Genomic DNA, 18,174 nt, shown 5'->3' on the forward strand with positions numbered 1-18,174 from the left:
AACTTAGAGCTTGCCAACCACGGACTGAAACTTCTGAAACTGTGAGTGAAAAACTTCTCCTTTACTGTAGGTGTCATGCATTGTATCTTAGTGACAAGGAAAGTAACTAAGACAAATTCTTATTTGAGCATGGTGGTGTATGCCTGTAGTCCTAGCACTCCGGGAGGTTGAGTCAGGAGGGTTATAAATTGGAGCCCAGCCAGGGAAAATAACTTAGTGACACTATGTCTCAAAACAGCAGATATTTTAAAGGGCTAGAAATGTAGGTCAGTACAAAGGCCCTGGGTTCAATCCCCAGTACTGCCAAAACAACAACAACAGCAATAATAATAACACACTGAGTTGCAGTTTTGTTCTGTAATAGGTAAGAAGACATTTAAATACATTTGGTAGACATTACAAGGGTTTTTTAAGTAGTGGAAGGTCTACCCTACTTAACATGTATCTGTATGTCTGGTCAGGAGCCAGCAGCACATATTGGTAATAGAGTTTCTTCTTACTGCTGACAGGGAATTGGTTTGGTTGTTACCTTGAAATGTTTGAGCCAGGAGAATCAAGAAGAGATGCAACTATCTTATACTTGTATCCATAAGCTCCCTCTGGCCTTAGTCAGGTACCCATAAGAACTGAGAAATTTCTTAGTATTAATTTTTCAAGATTAGAGGAATCTGAAGATTGCAGAGTGATTGGCTGTGCTTATCTGACCACAGTTCCTTTGCAATGTATTTTCACATTTCACTTGCTTAAATTTTTGTCTCAGAAGCTTGGCATCTTGGCATGTGACCTGCACACCAGTATAAGGCTACAGTTCCTATTTATTCCATTGTACTTTCCCACAGGTATTCCTGAAGTGGTGAAGAAAGAGGTCTTCACTGTAAGATATTATATCTCAGTAACACAAAGCAGGGAGAGGAATACACCAAGACAATACAACCAAGGTAAGATTTGATACCTTTCCTGCTATTATCCTTGCTCCAACCCCCTTCCCAACAAAGAGAGAGAGAGAGAAAGAGAGAGAGAGACTGCATTCCTACAGTATTATTTCCCTACATTACTTTCTTTGACTATGAGAGTCTTTAACCAACAGGTGAGAATAACAGAAAAACACTGGTAAAATGGATTAGCCCAGAGAGAGTTTTTCTTCTGACCTCCATGTGAGCATGGATATATATGAGTGTGAGCATGTGTGAGGACAATGAGATGGTTAAAAAGACCACCTCAGTCCTCCCCAGAAATTAAGAATACCCCTGCTGCTATGGGCCCCAAGAGCACAGGAAGTCAGTGTTTAATGAAGCATGCCATTTACAAGCATTACCTGGATACTATCGATGCAATATATATTATATGCTATACATATATATGCTATATACTATACATAAATAATATATTGTATACTACTCATATATAATATACTATACATATATGTTATATACCAGACACATAAAATACATTCATATATTATCTCATTTAACCTTCTAACAATTCCAGGAAGGATTTTCTATACTTTATAGGGTAGGAATATAATCTCCATTTTTAAATCCACTTTTCATCATGCATAGAATCACAGGGGCAATAAACCTGGCCAGGGTTTTATAGTCTAGTGGAATCCTGGCTCTATTATTTATGAATAATTTGAGCTTTTACAAGATTCCAAAATGCAGGGTAATCAATCCACTTTGCAGGGTTGAGAGGGTTCAAGACACTGTCTGTAAAATATCTGAGTCATGACCAGTCACACGGTAGCTATTTAATATGCGTAGACTCAGTTATTATTCACCAGGTCTTACTGACCAACAGCAGGTCTAGTAAAGAAGAATCCATGCCTATAATTGGTTATCAGTTTTCCATAATTAGAGATATAAATCAGATTGCACCTGTACTTGCAGAAGTCTACAATCTGACTGGAGAGATGAATGAATATGGAACAAAATACGAGCCTGTGAATTTAGCTAATAATAAAGGCATTAACAGAACATTTAAATCTCTGAGGCAGATATGTTTAACTCTGCCTCAAGGAATTGGAAATGTTTCATTATAGTATAGGGGGAATTTGAGCTGAACAAAGAAGTGAGAAATCATACCTAATCTGGCAGGGAAAAAAGGAACAAAATTTCAAGGAGAGAAAAGAATATGAGACATAAAATGATATGAAATATTCTTGGGACAGTGAGCAAACTTCTGGGCCCAAGGAGCTGGGAATAAGTGACAGTAGGCTCAATCGCTGGAGCAGCAGCATTCAGTGGAAAGACACAATGAACCCCACATACAATTTTACATTTTCTAGTAACCACATAAGGATATTGTGAAAGGGAAAGAAACTGCTCAAATGGAAAGAACTTGGAAGGGGGAAAGGAGAAAAAAGAGAAAGAAGGGGGAAAAAAAATATATATATATATACATATATATATACACAAGATCACTAAGATAATTGTACTACTAATTTCTATTTGTTATTGAAAGAAACAGTGAATGCTTAGTTGTTTGACCAATTTTGCCTTCCTCTATCTGGAAATCTGAGTAACTACTTTGAAGATAACAATATGTAATATACCAACCATTGTTCATTTACTATCATCTTGTTTTGAAATTCTGTATCATTTTTATGTTTTCTTATTTTTTATTCTCTTTAACATAAAAAAACCACTCGCTACTCCCACAGGGAAAAAATAAGGTAAAAAGGAAAAAGGTAAATTACAGTTAGTACCATATATTTACGTGACAGATCCAAAATATTATCGTTTCAACAGGCAATCAATATTTTTAAAGTACTAATGCTCATAATTTTTCAGTTTTTCATATCAAGACTTTGGAAACCAATATATATCTTATACTCACAGCAACCTCAATTTGGATGAGCTGCATATCCTGGGCTCAATAGTGACATGTGGAGACTGTACTTCACAGCTCAGTTTCACATTAAAGAATCTAGAGCCTTAGGTCAGAACCATGGACAGCACCGATATTTAAATAAGAATGGATGCCAACAAGGCAAAGTGCAAGAAGCTGAAAGATGAAAATCTCAAAAGGGCCCACTCATTTCTAAAGACAGCGCATGATCTTCCCCTCCAAGACCTGGTCATCTGTCCCCACTCCTTCCACCATATGCAGTATAGCCCAACACCTATCTATGTGACTTCTAAACATTTCTCAAATCCATCTGCCTTTCTGTCTACACATCTATCATGCACATCAAACTGGCAAAATCTTTTGTTCAAATTAGAACAAAGTCCTTCCTACTCTACCTGCTTATTCATACTCCAAATTGTTCTCTCCATTGCTACCAGAACAAACTCTTGATTTTAATTTTAATCAGAGTAAAATCTTCTGAGGCCTTTTCTTTTGCTCACAAGGTAAACACGGTGCTCTTGCAAAGCCTCTGATGGTATGGTTCAGAAGTCTGCCCAGCCTCACGTCTCACCAGTCACCTCCCCACTCTCCACTCGAGCAGCACTGGGCATTGCGCGGTTCCTATGCACCATCCAGCTGCAGAGGCTGTGTACATGGTATTTTCTCTGTCGGGGATGCTCCCACCCTTTTCTTCCTTTACTCTCATTCGTCCTTCAGATTGTCTTTTAAACAGCATGACTTGAAGGATACACTCTCTGATCCTGTGACATCCCTACTGTAGGCACTACAGTACTGATAGCACCATTTTCCTCTTTTTCTGAGCATTCACTACATTTGCAACTTTGCATTTCTAACTGTGTTAGAGCATTTATATATAAACCACATAAGGTAGCCGAGCTTGGTGGTACACGCTGGTAATCCCAGCACTTAGCAGGCTGAGGCAGGAGGATCCTTGGGAGTTCAAGACCAGCCTGTGCTACAAAGCAAGCTCAAGGCCTGGCTGTATTTAGCATAGCAAAACCCTGTCTCAAAAAGACAAAAATAAATAGATAACATAAAGATACCCAATGCCTATTACACAATTTCTTCTACAAGCTCTTCCAAGACACAATTAATCTTTGTTTCAGGGAATGAGTAATAAAATCACACTCAATAGCCCAAGGTTACATGTAAGGAAAGTTCAACTAAAGAAAACTCAGCACTCCCTATTTCTGGCACTGGCTCTAGCCAAAACCAAAAACAGATCTTTCCTTTCGCTAAAATAATAACTATTTTTCCTATTCACTGAATCTCTGAATTGTGGAAGAATAGAACTTTTACTTTTTCTTGTATAAAATGATTATGAGCAATTTATTCATCCCTTGGGCTCTTCCTAAAAACAGAAAGATATTTCAACAACTTCCATTTATTGCTCAGATAAGGATGACACCAGTGTCAATATGTTAAGTCTTGTGGCAAATATTCTCATACTTTACAAATGGAAGAACATGATGAATGAGAGCTTTGTAACTACAGACTGGTTCACAGTGCCCAGGTTATATTCTTAGCCAAACTCAGTTAAATGATAATATAAAGTCAAGGAAGATCCTTTTTTGGAAGACAGGACGGGAGAAAGAAACAGGAAGTTGATATTTACTAAATACTTGTTAAGGCATACACTATATTTGCATGTAATTTCTCTGGTTTCAGAGGAAGAATTGTGAAATAAAGACTTGATTTTAGAGAACATATCAGGATAGACTTGGTCTGAATTAATATAAAGAAAGTTGTCAAAATACTTAACTACTTAATAAAAATAACCAACATATGTGGCACTCACTGTGGACAGATGCTACCCTCTGTTTCAGATATATCAATTCATGTAATCGTCACAACTCTAAGAGGTGGGTATTATTAACCCACTACACGGAAGAGAAAAACTGACCAATTGGGAGGTAAAAGAACTTTCCAGAGGGGCTGGGGATTTAGCTCAGCGGCAAAAGCGCCTGCCTGGCAAGCGCAAGGTCATGAGTTCGGTTCCCGGTACCGGAGAAAAACAAACAAAAAAAAGAACTTGCCAGAATCACACCGCTAATAAAATTGATGGCTGGTTCCAGGCCCAGCAGCCTAACTTTACAACCAGTCTTCTCAGCTACCATGCCAAACTGCAGCTTGAGAATTTTTAATTCTTTTCTTAATGAATTTCAAAAATCATTGGACTGCAGACTAAATTTATATCTTTGTTATGGGATTAAAAATCTAAAAGTTGGGTAGTTTCAATCTATCCATCATTGAAGAACCATCATGAGGAGAGAATGATTCTCTGAAATAAAATATAATCTATACAAACTACAGGCAATTTCAGGATCGTAAAGTCTACCTGAATCAGTGGTAAAGTTAATGTAAATTATAATTTGCAATGCTGCGATCACACAAGGTAGCTTTACATATAAACTAGTAGTTAATAAATTTCACTCAGTTTGGAACCACCATTACCTCAAATCTCCAATTAAAATCTTTTTTGAAATCCTCTCTAATTGGCCATAGTCCACATACTGTACCTACTTCTGCTTGCAGAAGAACACACTCCATAAAAACAAAAAAGTAATGAGGAATGTAAGTAAAATTGTAGTATCATACTAGATTTTAGTAATTGAACTCCCTTTCAAGGTAGCTATTAGGTTAAACCACATAAAAATGACGTTTGATCTATAGAATAACAATAGATATGACCCAGTCTAATAAGAAAGTTATACTGCATCTTATGTAACAAAAGCCCTAAAAGGAGGGACCAGTAAGCAGCCAAAAAAGAGAGATTTTGAGAACCCTGACTCTGGAAAACAGTGTTCTGACTTCTCCAGCACAAAGTGAGTTGCTGGAAAAGGCCCAGATTGGACACCGTCCACTAATCTGACAGCAAAAGCATTGATTTACAAGAGGAGGTGGACCTATCGAAAAGTGTGACATGTTTCTTAAACCTTTAACTTTGGAGGCTGGGAGGAGGAAGAAATGAGGGGACATTGTTTAGTGCATAAAGAATTTATGTTGAGGGGCTGGGGATTTAGCTCAGCGGCACAGCGCCTGCCTGGCAAGCTCAAGGTCGTGAGTTCAATTCCTCGTACCGGAGAAAAACCAAAAAAAAAAAAACAACAACAACAAAAGAATTTATGTTGATGTAATGACAAAGTTTTGGGTGTAGATAAGGGTGATGGTCATACAATGATGTGAATGTTTTCATATCGATGAGTTGTACCTTCACACAAATGGTTCAAATGATCTTAAAAACCTACAATTATCAAAATGCCTGTCTTAGTTACTTTTCTTGTTGATGAAACAAAATACCCAATACCCAAAGTTAAAGGAGAAAAGGTTTACTTAGCTCACAGTTTTTTAGAGGGTTCAGTCCATAATAAGCTGGGTCCAAGGCAGAGTGGCATGGTGCACAGCATTGCAGAGGAAAAACAGTTCATGGTGGGTAGATCATAGCAAAACATGCACAGGATGACCACAGCTCTTTCTATCACTATTATCTTATCCAGGCTACTTAGGGGAGGTAGCACTTATACCTTTAGTCCTAGCACACTTGACCCTAGCATTGCACCATGAATCAATCCCAGCATCACACACTCTAGATCCAGCCACCTCTGAAAGAGCCCCACCTATGACTTGCAGGAGGCTTTGGGGAGACATCTAAACACAAGCCGTAACAAGGCCTTACATTTGTAATAAATGTTTTCCATAGCACAGGTGCTATAGTAACTTTCTTGAAATAGTTATCAACATGGACATACTTAATTTTTAAAAGGGATCCTCTGAAGACAACGCAGTAGCTGATTCTATTCTGCATTAGTGCCCTGTTGAACTAGTATGTGGGCCAGACTTAGGAACTCTGTGGGAAATATTGGAGCATTTTGGGGTCCTCATTGCACCAGAATTTTTACCTCAGCACTGTCTACACACGTGCACATATGGCATACCCCAGCCATTAAGAACCATATGTATCAGAGATTGGGGATCAAAATCATCTACCCTGAAGCCACTGGCTGACATCCCACATGTTCTGGCAGCCCCTTCAAGTTGTCACTATCAGTTGTCTCATGTCATATGAGTTAATAAGCTCATGTAGAGTTCTGCTGGACAGATGTGCGTGTAGGTCAAAGCCCTTTCCACAGCAAGAATTGCTGGATTGCGAAAGATTTTTCCCTTTAATTAGGGCCAGAAAGAAATAGCATTTAGACTGACATGTCTGAAGGAAAAATTTCACACAGTTTGGCTATGAGTCTTTACTTAATAGATATTCATAATTAAAATTGCATAAGGAATCTTCTTATACACTGTGTACTGACAGCCTTGTTCAAAGCTGTTAGCCTGCTAGGAGATCCAGAAAGTATATTTCTGTTTCTTGACAACTAGAAAGCCTGTTCAAGTTCCCTGTTTTTCTTTTAATTCTTTATATATAGTTAAAAATATAATCATTTTCCTTAGAGTTGTAAATTTGAAAACTTTTTTATTTGATCAATTATTCTTTATGAGGAATTACAGGTAATATATATGTTTCTCCTGATTTACTCTACATAAAAGTTCTAAGGAATTATATATCTTGTTACAAATCATGATCTTTTTAAGTGGTTGAAAGAACCATCATGATTTTAAGAGACTGTTAAGGTTTTGAGTTGTATGAGAGCTGAAATAAGTCTATAAAATGCTTGTTTGAAGAGAATGCTTTAAATTCTTTATAGTTATTCATATTTGGAAGTAGTTTTGAACTATTTTCAAACCACAATGGGAAATACCAAGTTTGACTAATAGGTTGATCTACTTAAGCTACTAAGCTAACTTTAAGCCAAACCAAGTATCTAAATAATGATGAAAACAAAAGTATATTTAAAACTATTAAAACTTGAGTCATGATTCTTCTGTTCTAGTGAAAATATTAATATTATAAAAAATATGACATTCAAGGTCATATATTTGAAACTAAAATAAAGTTCCACATGTCATTTTTAGAAGAAAGAGCAAGTATAAATAACACACTAGATTATTTAGTGCACAAGAAATATCTAATATCAACTGTCTTGTTGCTCTTTATCATCTAAATATGTTACAAGAATGGCCAGTATTCCTGACTACTAACCCTTCCCTCTGATCCCTGCATGACCTAACAACACCTCCCTACTTTCTATGGGTCTTCTTAGCATCTCAGAAGCCAAACGGGACATAAAATGAGACCCAATCTCATATGTAAGAGGACTTTGTGTAAACACAGAACAAGAAAAAACACTTAAGAAAAAAACGCTGCAGGGAGTATCACACACATCCTGGAATGAACAATGCAAGGTAGAGGCAGGGAGGCAGTATATCTATGAAGATGAATTACTACATAACATGATATCACAGCATTTCTGAAATTGTTTAAGGACTGACATGTGGGACTTCACCTTGGGAAAAGACCTCAGGGATGTCTCCTCCTGCTCTTTTGACCCTACCTCTAGAGCTGCAATACAAGGACACTAAAGTGTCACAAGCTGCTCCTGGACAAGTCACAGTGCAGTCCCTCCTCTCAGGAACAGAAAGACCGTCTTCAAGAAAGTAGATGTGGCTTGGTGTGGTGGCACACACCTGTAATCCCAGCACTTGGGAGGCTGTGGCAGGAGGATCGCTGCAAGTTCGAGGCCAGCTTGGGCTACAAAGTGAGCTAAAGACCGGCCTGAACTGCACAGCGAGACCCTATCTCAAAAGCCAAAAAAAAAAAAGAAAGAAAAAAAAGAAAGCAGATGTGCATCACATTGGGGAAGAAAATATCCTTAGAAATAACGTCAGAAAGACATCAACAAATGGTACAGATGACCTAATACGGCTCCGGCCCACCCTGTGTTCCACTGTTGATTTGTTCAGAATTAATTTTGGTAACTTGTCCTCTGTGATTTGAAAGGCTACCGATATTGAGTCATTCTTTCTAGTTATCAGAAGCCCCTTTCACAGCCACATGTAACTGCCGTTTGCTGTATCACCACAGCCCGATGGAAGGTGGCCGTGTTGGGTTCGGAGGAGCTGTGTCTCCTGAGTTACCTTCTCAGTTCTAGGGACGAGGCTCCTCAGGAGCTTGTGTGATTGCGGCTCTACCTGATTTCAGAGACTGCTGAGAAGTTCTTATGGATGACAGTCATGTGAGGAAGAGACTAAGGTGACTTCTCAGCCAAGACTTCCCTCTGAGAAACATTTATGTTTTGTTGCTAAGGTAACAGGGGCAGTCCCAGCAGAATAGGAGCTACTTTACATGTGGAAAGTATTAATGACTGAAATGATTGTGAAACTGGGCCAGAAGCACATTTTTCCTTGATTTAACACATGCTATTTTTTTTCCTTTTGTTCTTCCACCACCTTTTCTGGAAAAACCTTAGATGAAGAAAATCCAGCAACAGAAAGTGATTGTAGATCATGAGAGAGACCATTCATGAACTCAAAAACACAAGCAAGCCCAATCTAGAAACCCGCATGGAATCTTTGCAAATGTTAGGAGCCTAAGATTTCTATTTTAAGGTCTCCTAAGGAATAGAGCGCTTGAACTGCACAATTAGCATTACTGTTTTCTTATTCCCAAGTGGTTTTTATCCTTCTTTTCCTGAACTTTCAGATGAACATTATAATCACATAAAAATGCACTATTTAGTATTTCCAGCCAGAAGATCCTAAAAGGGGAGACAGATGCCGTTTCCACACTGTACAAAAGAAATGCATTTATCTCAGGTCAAATAGTCAGGAAATTTAGCAATTTTTTCGAAGGAATCAATAGCATATGGTTGTTAAGAGCAGACTTCTGGATTTGAATCCATGTTCTGTCCCTTATGAGCTCTACAGATTCAGACCCATTATTTCAGCTCTCTGTGCCTTAGTAGCCTGAGCTGTACAAAGGGCAATAAGATTAGTTCGTGTCTCAAAAGTTTGTACTGGTATTAAATGAGTGTTTAGAACTGTACTGAACATTGAAAATATATAATAAGTGTGAAGTATTATTTTAGAAGTTTCAAAATAAATGATCCTCTCTCTGCCCACTAGAAAATGCAGAGTAACTAGATTTTAGCATGTTTTTGCATAATTTATAATAATAGTTCCTTAAAAACACTTTGTAATCAAATGATAGTGGATGAAAAGAAAGAAGAAATAAGTCACTGTCCAATATAACATTATTTCCAGACTGAGGAACAGAATAGTTGATATCTTGAGAATGTAGGAATATATTTTGGGAGGCAAAATGAAATGATTGCCTGAAGCCTGACCTTTAAGGCAATACACTCATAAATAGACAAAATGAAAAATAAATAACGATTAATCAATTGTCATGCATCTCTGGTTAACAATCTATGAATAATAAAAATTATATAGAAAGCAGTAATAGTCTTAAAATAAAACTCAATGTATCACTTATCTGACTTTTTTTTTAACTGGCAATGAACTTTATATATTCACTTAGTGTTAAACTTTTTGATTAAAACCTTAATAGCAATTTTATGTTACATATATTTTACCATGATTAAATTTTTAACTTATCATTAAAAAATTTAAAGAGATACCCTTGGGAAAGTGATGAAACCCTCAAATACTTTTGGAAAAATGGCTCCTTTTATGAATACTGTGATAGTCAAAACACAAAGCACTATTACGTCAGAAAAATTATTACTACCCCCCCAAAGTCACTTGACTCATAATACACTGTTGGAATTAAAAGCTAAACTTTATTGAAATAAATTTTTCTTAATCTAAGTGACAAATCTATCAGACCTAAAAAGAAGAGATTGCATGATGGCAGCTTTTCATGGACCTGTCCCCAGGCAGACCCCCGGCTCCAGCCAGATCACAAGGCCGTCCACTCCACTCCTAGCCCAGCACCTCCTGACCTTCTCTGGAACCATGGGAACCTGCCCAGGCCTCTGCCTCAGGCAAGCTACATTTCCAGGCGTTAGTTCTCTATTCCAAATGCTGGGCCAGTATGATTTTTCACATACTGTGCTTTATGACTCAGACATTCCATAATTTTATCACTGATACCATCTCCTGCCCTGATCCCTAACTTTAAGCCTAAAATTATCGTGTTACTAAGAAATGAATTCTGGAAATGTGCATGTACTATGCAAATAACTTCTTTCTTGCTTCAGGGTCTTACCTATAGCTGGTGCGATTTTCTGAAAACCTTTACTCAGTATTCAACAGGGCCATTTCTTTCTCCCAGACAGAATTAATCATAGGCAAAGGCAGGGAAAGGCAGCTTCCTCAGATGAAGCTTAAGCATGCTCCCACTGAGAAGCCTATTCTATTTTAATTTGCCAATTAAAAGTGGCCTGGGAAATCTCAAACTGTCATTATCTCATTAAAAATACATACGTGTCACTCCCTTTCCTCCCTGTGGAAAATTAACACTCAAGTAACCCAGTTGCTCCCTACAATTTAAATTTAATACCACTCTTAAAAGATTGGCTTTACCTAGGATCAGTGGAGGACGGCGGCTCCTGCAGTTAATAACTGCCTCACATTGCTCACAACACCAGTCTCTGAGTCAGTACTCTTTATTGGATATTTACTACGTTTATGAAATTTACTAAGCAATGAGAAGAGTTAAAAAGATGGCTTCTAGAAAATCAATGGTCCTTCTCTTGGGAAAGGAATTCTTTTTATAAACAGGTCTTTTTAAAATCAAATTTCTATTTTTATTAGTACATGTTTGCAGTTCGTTCTATTTAACTTTTTATTCCACTCTCCCTATCTGTTTTGCCGGATTATCAGTGGGGTGACATTACAAGCCTGCTACTGATGGTCAAAATTGCTTGATTTCTGCTGGTATAACAGCTCTAAATTTCATTCCCCAATAAACTATACATCGTAATGGCCTTACGTGTGAGACACAGAGGGGTTCAAAGTGTTAACTGGTACAGTTTTTCAGTTGCTACTAAGCCATGAAATGATGAAAGGTCATAAGTAAGGAAGAAACAGTTGCAATTCTAGATCATGGCTTATCTTTAACAACACACTCTTGAATAATGAACGAATAAATGATAAAGCTATGTCAATGACTTCCTGCATAATCTTGAACTGGGTTCTGTATATTCACCTCCAGGTTATTCAGTATTTGCAAACTTATTTCCTTGAGAGTCCATTGACTTCAGCCTAATAAGAACATGTATTAGCATAATGCACTAGGGGAAAGAAACTCTTATCTTTAACCAGTGGGTAAGTTTACCTTATTGCCTTGAAATCCTTTTGGGCCCGGATCCCCTGGAGGTCCACTAATGCCCTGTTCCCAGATGAAAACAAAGAATTAGTTCTGCGCACAAAACACTAACCAATAACAAATCGTTCTTTAGGGTTCCTCAGATCCTGGAGTTAGAAACCAGGCTGTATGGCTCAGAGCTCTATTGCGATCACATTCAGATGGAAAACTTAATGTCAAAATTTCTTGAATTAAATAAACAGTATCTGAAATAACAATTATCTATACGTAGGTCTTCAACAGTTCTACTTATTCTGTCTTCCAGTAGATTTAGTATTTCTGCTTTAATATTTAGGTCTTTGATCCATTTCAATTTTAGCTTGGTGCATGGTGAGAGATGTGAGTCTAGTTTTAGTATTTGGCTTATAGAAGGCCAGTTTTCCAACATCATTTATTAAATCTCCCATTGAAGGTGTTTGGCCCCTTTGTCAAAGACTAGGCACCTGAATATATTTGGAGTTGTTTCTGCATTTTGTAGTCTGTTCTGTTGAATCTTGGGTCTGCTTTTTTAACAGCACCATGCTATTTTACCACGGTGGCTTTTTAATATAATTTCAAGTCAGGGATTGTGATGCCCCCTGCCTTACCTTTGTTGCCCAGAGTTGCTTTTGCTGTTCTATAGACCTCTTCTGATTCCAAATAAATTTTAGGATTGTTTTCTCTAATTCTGTGAGGCATACTATGGGTATTTTGATCAAGATTGTATTAAATTTTGAAAGTGTGGCCACTTTCACTATATTGGTTCTTCCTACCCAAGAACAAGGAATATCTTTCCATTTTCTGATATCCTCTTCCATCTCCTTTCTCAGAGTATTGTAGTTTTAAATGTAACAGTATCTACTTCCTTTGTTAAATTGATTCCTAAGTCGTGGTGAGGCTGTGGGGGGGAAAAGGAATCTACTCCACTGCTGGTGGGAGGGTAGACTGGTGCAACCACTGTGGAAATCAGTCTGGAGATTCTTCAAAAAGCTAAAACTAGAGGTTCCATTTGACTCAGCCATTCCCTTTCTTGGTGTCTTCCCAAAAGAATTAAAACCATTATACCATAGAAATATATGTGCACCCATGTTTATAGCAGCACAATTTGTAATAGCTAAATCTTGAAAACAACCCAAATACCCATCAATGGATGAATGGATAAAGAAGATGTGTTTTTTATTATACAATGGAGTTCTACTCTGCCATAAAGAGGGATAAACTGGACACATTTCTAGGTAATGGATATACTTGAGACCATACTCTTAAGTGAAATAAATCAGACACACATGTTCAAATACTGCATGGTTTCTCTGGTGTGAGAAATCAAAAATGTAAATAAGGGCCAAAATGTAAAATAGATATTGTGAAATAGAAAGAAAATGTTCAAATGGGAAGAGGAAGTAGGCAGGGGGAATGGGGAAGGACAAAAAGGGAAAAGGAAAAAAAGAGAATATAAGGAAAAATGGAAAAAAGCTTTTGTAAATAAGGAGAGGAAGAGGGCTTGAAGAGAGAGGAAAGAAATGGGAAAAAAAGAAGAGTCAAGATATATCATGTACAGGTACAAATTCCCTCTGCTGAATGTGGTCATCATTGGTAATATGTACCAATAAAATTAATTTTAAAAATAAATAAAACAGCAAGTATGCTGACTGCAAACATTTTATTAATGAGGTGTTTGTTTTCTAAACCTGTATTTCCAACCCTTACCCCTGGGTTGGGACCTTTTAAAAAAGATTTTGCACTCAGCAGCACAAGCACCTTGCCTGGCAAGTGGCCGGTCCTGAGTTCAATTCCTAGCACCAAAAACTAAAAAGATTTTGCCTGTTCAAGAACATTTTATCCTTTTAGCACCTGAGGCATATAACTGAAAGTTACAGCTTCCAATGAAACTGTCACAGCCAGAGTTAGGGCCTCACTCTGACAATTCCAGGCCAAAGCCTAAAGGTTGAAGTTAACTAAATGCTGTCTAGGAATAGGACAGGTAAAGTTTTCAGCAGGTTGTTAAAACGCAGAAAGTCGCTCTTTCCACCTATACACAACCACTGTAACTTTAGAAAAAATAAGGCTCAGCCTGGAAAAAAATGACTAAAATCATTTTCTGAAATCACACGCTTGCTTTGGCAGCAAATATACAACTTATTTTCCGAAATCTGTGGCATATATTTAAGTTAAATAAGTGCCTTAAAGAATTGTCCCATATTACAGAGTAGTAACCATGTATAGTGGCAGAACCTAAATATTCTAATTTAGATCAGACACAGAGCTCTTCCAATTATATTACAGGCAGCAATGCAAAACTAATTACATCCTGCCCTTAACTATTTTAACTTTCTCCACTTACCCAGACTAATCTTTTATCCCCTTAGCTACTTTCTCAGCTGGTTTGCCTGCTGCTAACCATCTTTGGGGAGCCTGAGTTAATCAAACATTATGGAAGTGGTCTCCAAGCCATACTGCACATTGGAAATCTCTAAGAACTTTATACGATATTGGTGCCTGGCTTCAATTCTCAGACATCCCGATTGAATTGCTAGAGGATATAAGTGGAGAAAGGGATGCTCATAAACGTTCCCCAAGTGACTGTAATCCAAACTTAGCCTTGGTTTTAGCTTTTTTACCTGAAGTCCTCTGGGCCCCTTTGGTCCATCTGGCCCTGGAGCTCCCTATAAAATAAAATGAGTGGTGAGTCTCTCTCAGTAGCCGCGTCCCAGCTACAAGGAGTTTAGGTGGGAGGGAAGGGAATGTGTCCTGGGGAGCAGCCTCTTTCCTGTTATCCAACCGTCAAAGCCAACAAACTGAAATCACCCTACTTAACAAGAGATTTCAGAGTCAAGCTTTGCCTTGATAAACTTTCTGAACATCCAATTTTACACGTCATTTGGGGCCTTTATAATAACATTGCAACCGGAGTGAAAAAATTACTTCATAAAATTTCTTAGAAGACGTAAGTTTGGCAACATATTATTTGTTTCCATAGGCAATGCCATAAATTAACAATTCAGTGAGTTTCCGTGATATCTATAGGTCATTCTTTTGACAATCCTCAAGACATGAAACTTGGCAAAATCCTGTTTAAACTCAACACTCTTCTAATAGAAAATATTTCATTATGTTCCATAGTTGAGAAACCCTTCATTTTATGGGACTATCATGTAGCCCAATTACTCTTCTTCAGACCTCTACTTTTTTCAAGATAATATTCAAGAAGAGGTACCTATCATAATTTATTCACTTTCCTAGTTTCTAATATTACAGTATTTCTGGCAATATCTATTTTAATTAATATTGTGATGAATATCCTTTGTGTACAAATCTTTGGCCAACTTTGGACTCATCTCTGAGGACAGCGTCCTGGAAGAAGACTGAGGCAGAGATTCCAAGTATGTTCACAGCTCCCTATGAACATACCTTGCTTCTCATGGCACACCTGGAAACAGAACTTCCTGCACAAAGTTTGTTATCAGTCCTCTGAATATGTCCTGCCTGAACAGGAAAGACTGCATCTTCAGCTGAAGGAATCCCCATCAATTCTGAGGACCGAATACTACTTCAGTGGCTGCTAATCCGATATACAAAGCAATATTTTTCCGTCTTAATTTCAGTCTTCTGATTGCTACTATGTTTGGATATATATTTTTTTGTTTTGTTTTTTTTCCAGTACCAGGAATCGAACTCACGACCTCGCACTTGCCAGGCAGGCACTGTGCCACTGAGCTAAATCCCCAGCCCCTTGGATATTTTTTCTAATTTATAAACCATTTATATTTCCTCTGCTATGTCTCTTCATAGTCTGTATGTATTTTTCTTTTCTATTTTTGTACCAGAAATTGAACTCAGAACCTCGTGCTTGCCAGGCAAGTGCTATGCTGCTGAGCTATATCCCCGGCCCTACATTCTTCTTATGAACATATCACGGACACTACATTTCACTGATGCTAAGACAGATTTTTTTCATACTTTTATATCTCTGACAATGGGATATGTTTTAGAATCAATCACATCTCATATTTATAATCAGCAGTATTCTTTTGGCACAGAAAATAATGGAACATTTATTAATATATGGCATCTTAGTTAAGGAGATATATTTTTGTTAACTACTTTGAATTCACATTTTCCCAAGTCTTACTTGCATGTCATTTCTGTTCCATATCCCTCTGCCGTATCTCCAAGTTCCCATGTCCATCTCCCATTTTCCATCATCTCTAGAAAGAACCCATCCACGAATCCAGTTTCATTCTGCCCAGAGAGAATCACCACGCCTACACTTGACAGATTTACCTTACCTTTAACACAACAGCAGTTAAAAACTTCCAGAAAGTCTCAAGGTATCTAAAGCGTTTAGTTCCATGGGTCAGCGTCATTATCCTGTCCTTATCTTTTAATCTTCTGCCTCATTTTCTCCCTGGCTTCCTCCCATAATTATAATATAGATATTATAAAAGTTCAGTATCTTGGTGGCCTGTCAGCAACAGTTCTTAACTATGATGAAAACTATTGATGTTTAGTCTGTACTATTTTGGACCTCTTATCATTATGTTTTTAGATGTACTCGCTATATACTTTTAGTCTATTACACAACTGTAACATACTGAATATTATCTCCTGTTTAAGTTCTCTATATATCTATGTGCCTCTACCCATATTTTTTCAATATTGGGGATCAAAACATTTTCAGCCCTTTTTACTTTTTATTTTGTCACAGGATCTCACTAAGCTACCCTGGGTGGATACGTCTTTGCAATCCTCCTTCCTCAGCCTCCCTTAGTGCTGAGATTATAGACATGCACCACTGCATCCAGTTTTCTTACTTACATTTTTACTAAATATAATTACCCATCCGTTGTCTGTGTCTAGCTGCATTTTCAAACTTTCCAGTCCCTCCCAGTGTCTAGTTCTGCCACAATATTTCTATTTCACTAACTCACAGAGCTCTTTGCTCTGCTTTGGAAAATGCTTGATTTCAGTGTTTAGATCCATTAGGACCCAGTTGGAGTGTAAATAGACTAGGCTGGTAAATTCATCTTTCCACCATAAGGTTCACTAGAACTGGCCTTAAAGGTTTGGACGGCCAGCAGAAAGGCATCTGGGGGCTCCACTAGCTACATGTTTTACAGATGTGAAAATTGAGCTGTGGATGCTGGAACTCTAGTGATCAGAGCTACATAATTCATCTAAGGAATTTCCTTTTAAGGAAACTTGGCCCCAAAGAAGCACAGCTGTTAGCATTTAAAAATCATGTTCATTCCTTACTTTGTCACCTTTTATTCCTGGTTTACCACATTCTCCTTGTTCGCCCTAAAAAAAACAAACATAAAATAAAATAAAACAAAATAAATAAGAGGACATTCCCTGTCATTCCATATTAAGGTTTTGTTGAACGGTTCCCAGCAAAACCTTGTGACCCCAGCACATCACACAATTTCTACACAGTTTGACGCTCAGTACTGCAGTGGGATGGGCACTGGAAGGCTGTAAGTTTTCGCTCACGACTCATCCTTCACGTGACAGGATCAGGTCCCTGGTGCCACCTAATGAGGTTTGACATTTTCAAGAGATGGGTGAAATGAGAGGGAAAACGGAGCATCTGCCACATATTAAGTGGTCTTTCTGCATATGGGATCTAATTGAATCCACATTACGACCCGAAGAAGTCAGTTTGACAATCCTTGAGAAAATCAAAGCTCACTGCGGTAACTCCTTGCAATCGCCCAGGTAATAAGCAGCAGGATCAAGATGGAAACTCTTAATACTGTAATACAGCACCATGCTGCAGCCTAAGTATCAATCTTCATCAGTCAGTGGAGTTTCCCAGAGAAGCATGGGAGGATGCTTCTGAGACCAGGTTCTTGCAGCTTCAGAAGGGTGAGGCGCTGGGCGGGCAAGGTCTGCGTGAGCGGTGAGCATGTTACACACTCTCTTCTGTCAGTCACACTCTTACAGCGCTGTCTTCTCTCGATTATCACTAAAAGTTAACATTAGAACTACACCTCATGGGGCCTGGGGTTTAGCCTGGCAAGTGTGAGGTTCTGAGTTCAATTCCTGATACCCCCTCAAAAAAAGAGAAAAAAAAACTATGTTTCAGAGCTTATGAGTGATATTTTACA

The 18,174-nt window shown here is 37.9% G+C and overlaps 1 protein-coding gene across 5 annotated transcripts in view; it reads right to left on the minus strand.

Annotated features, from left to right (window-relative positions):
- Positions 1-18,174, minus strand: part of Col28a1 (collagen, type XXVIII, alpha 1) — a 172,171-nt gene that overhangs the window by 123,940 nt on the left and 30,057 nt on the right. For all 5 annotated transcript variants that reach the window (XR_001234639.1, XM_013515905.1, XM_013515904.1 and 2 more), the window contains 3 exons: positions 17,321-17,365; positions 14,686-14,730; positions 12,059-12,112 (listed from right to left, as the gene is read on the minus strand). Coding sequence is in view for 4 of the 5 variants with exons in the window: in XM_013515905.1 (XP_013371359.1) it covers positions 12,059-12,112; positions 14,686-14,730; positions 17,321-17,365 (144 nt within the window). In the remaining variant the exon portion in view is untranslated. The remainder of the gene's footprint in view (positions 1-12,058; positions 12,113-14,685; positions 14,731-17,320; positions 17,366-18,174) is intronic.

The sequence above is a fragment of the Chinchilla lanigera genome, unplaced genomic scaffold, assembly GCF_000276665.1.
Source record: "Chinchilla lanigera isolate Chin_1 unplaced genomic scaffold, ChiLan1.0 scaffold00031, whole genome shotgun sequence".
Classification (NCBI taxonomy): Eukaryota; Metazoa; Chordata; class Mammalia; order Rodentia; family Chinchillidae; genus Chinchilla; species Chinchilla lanigera.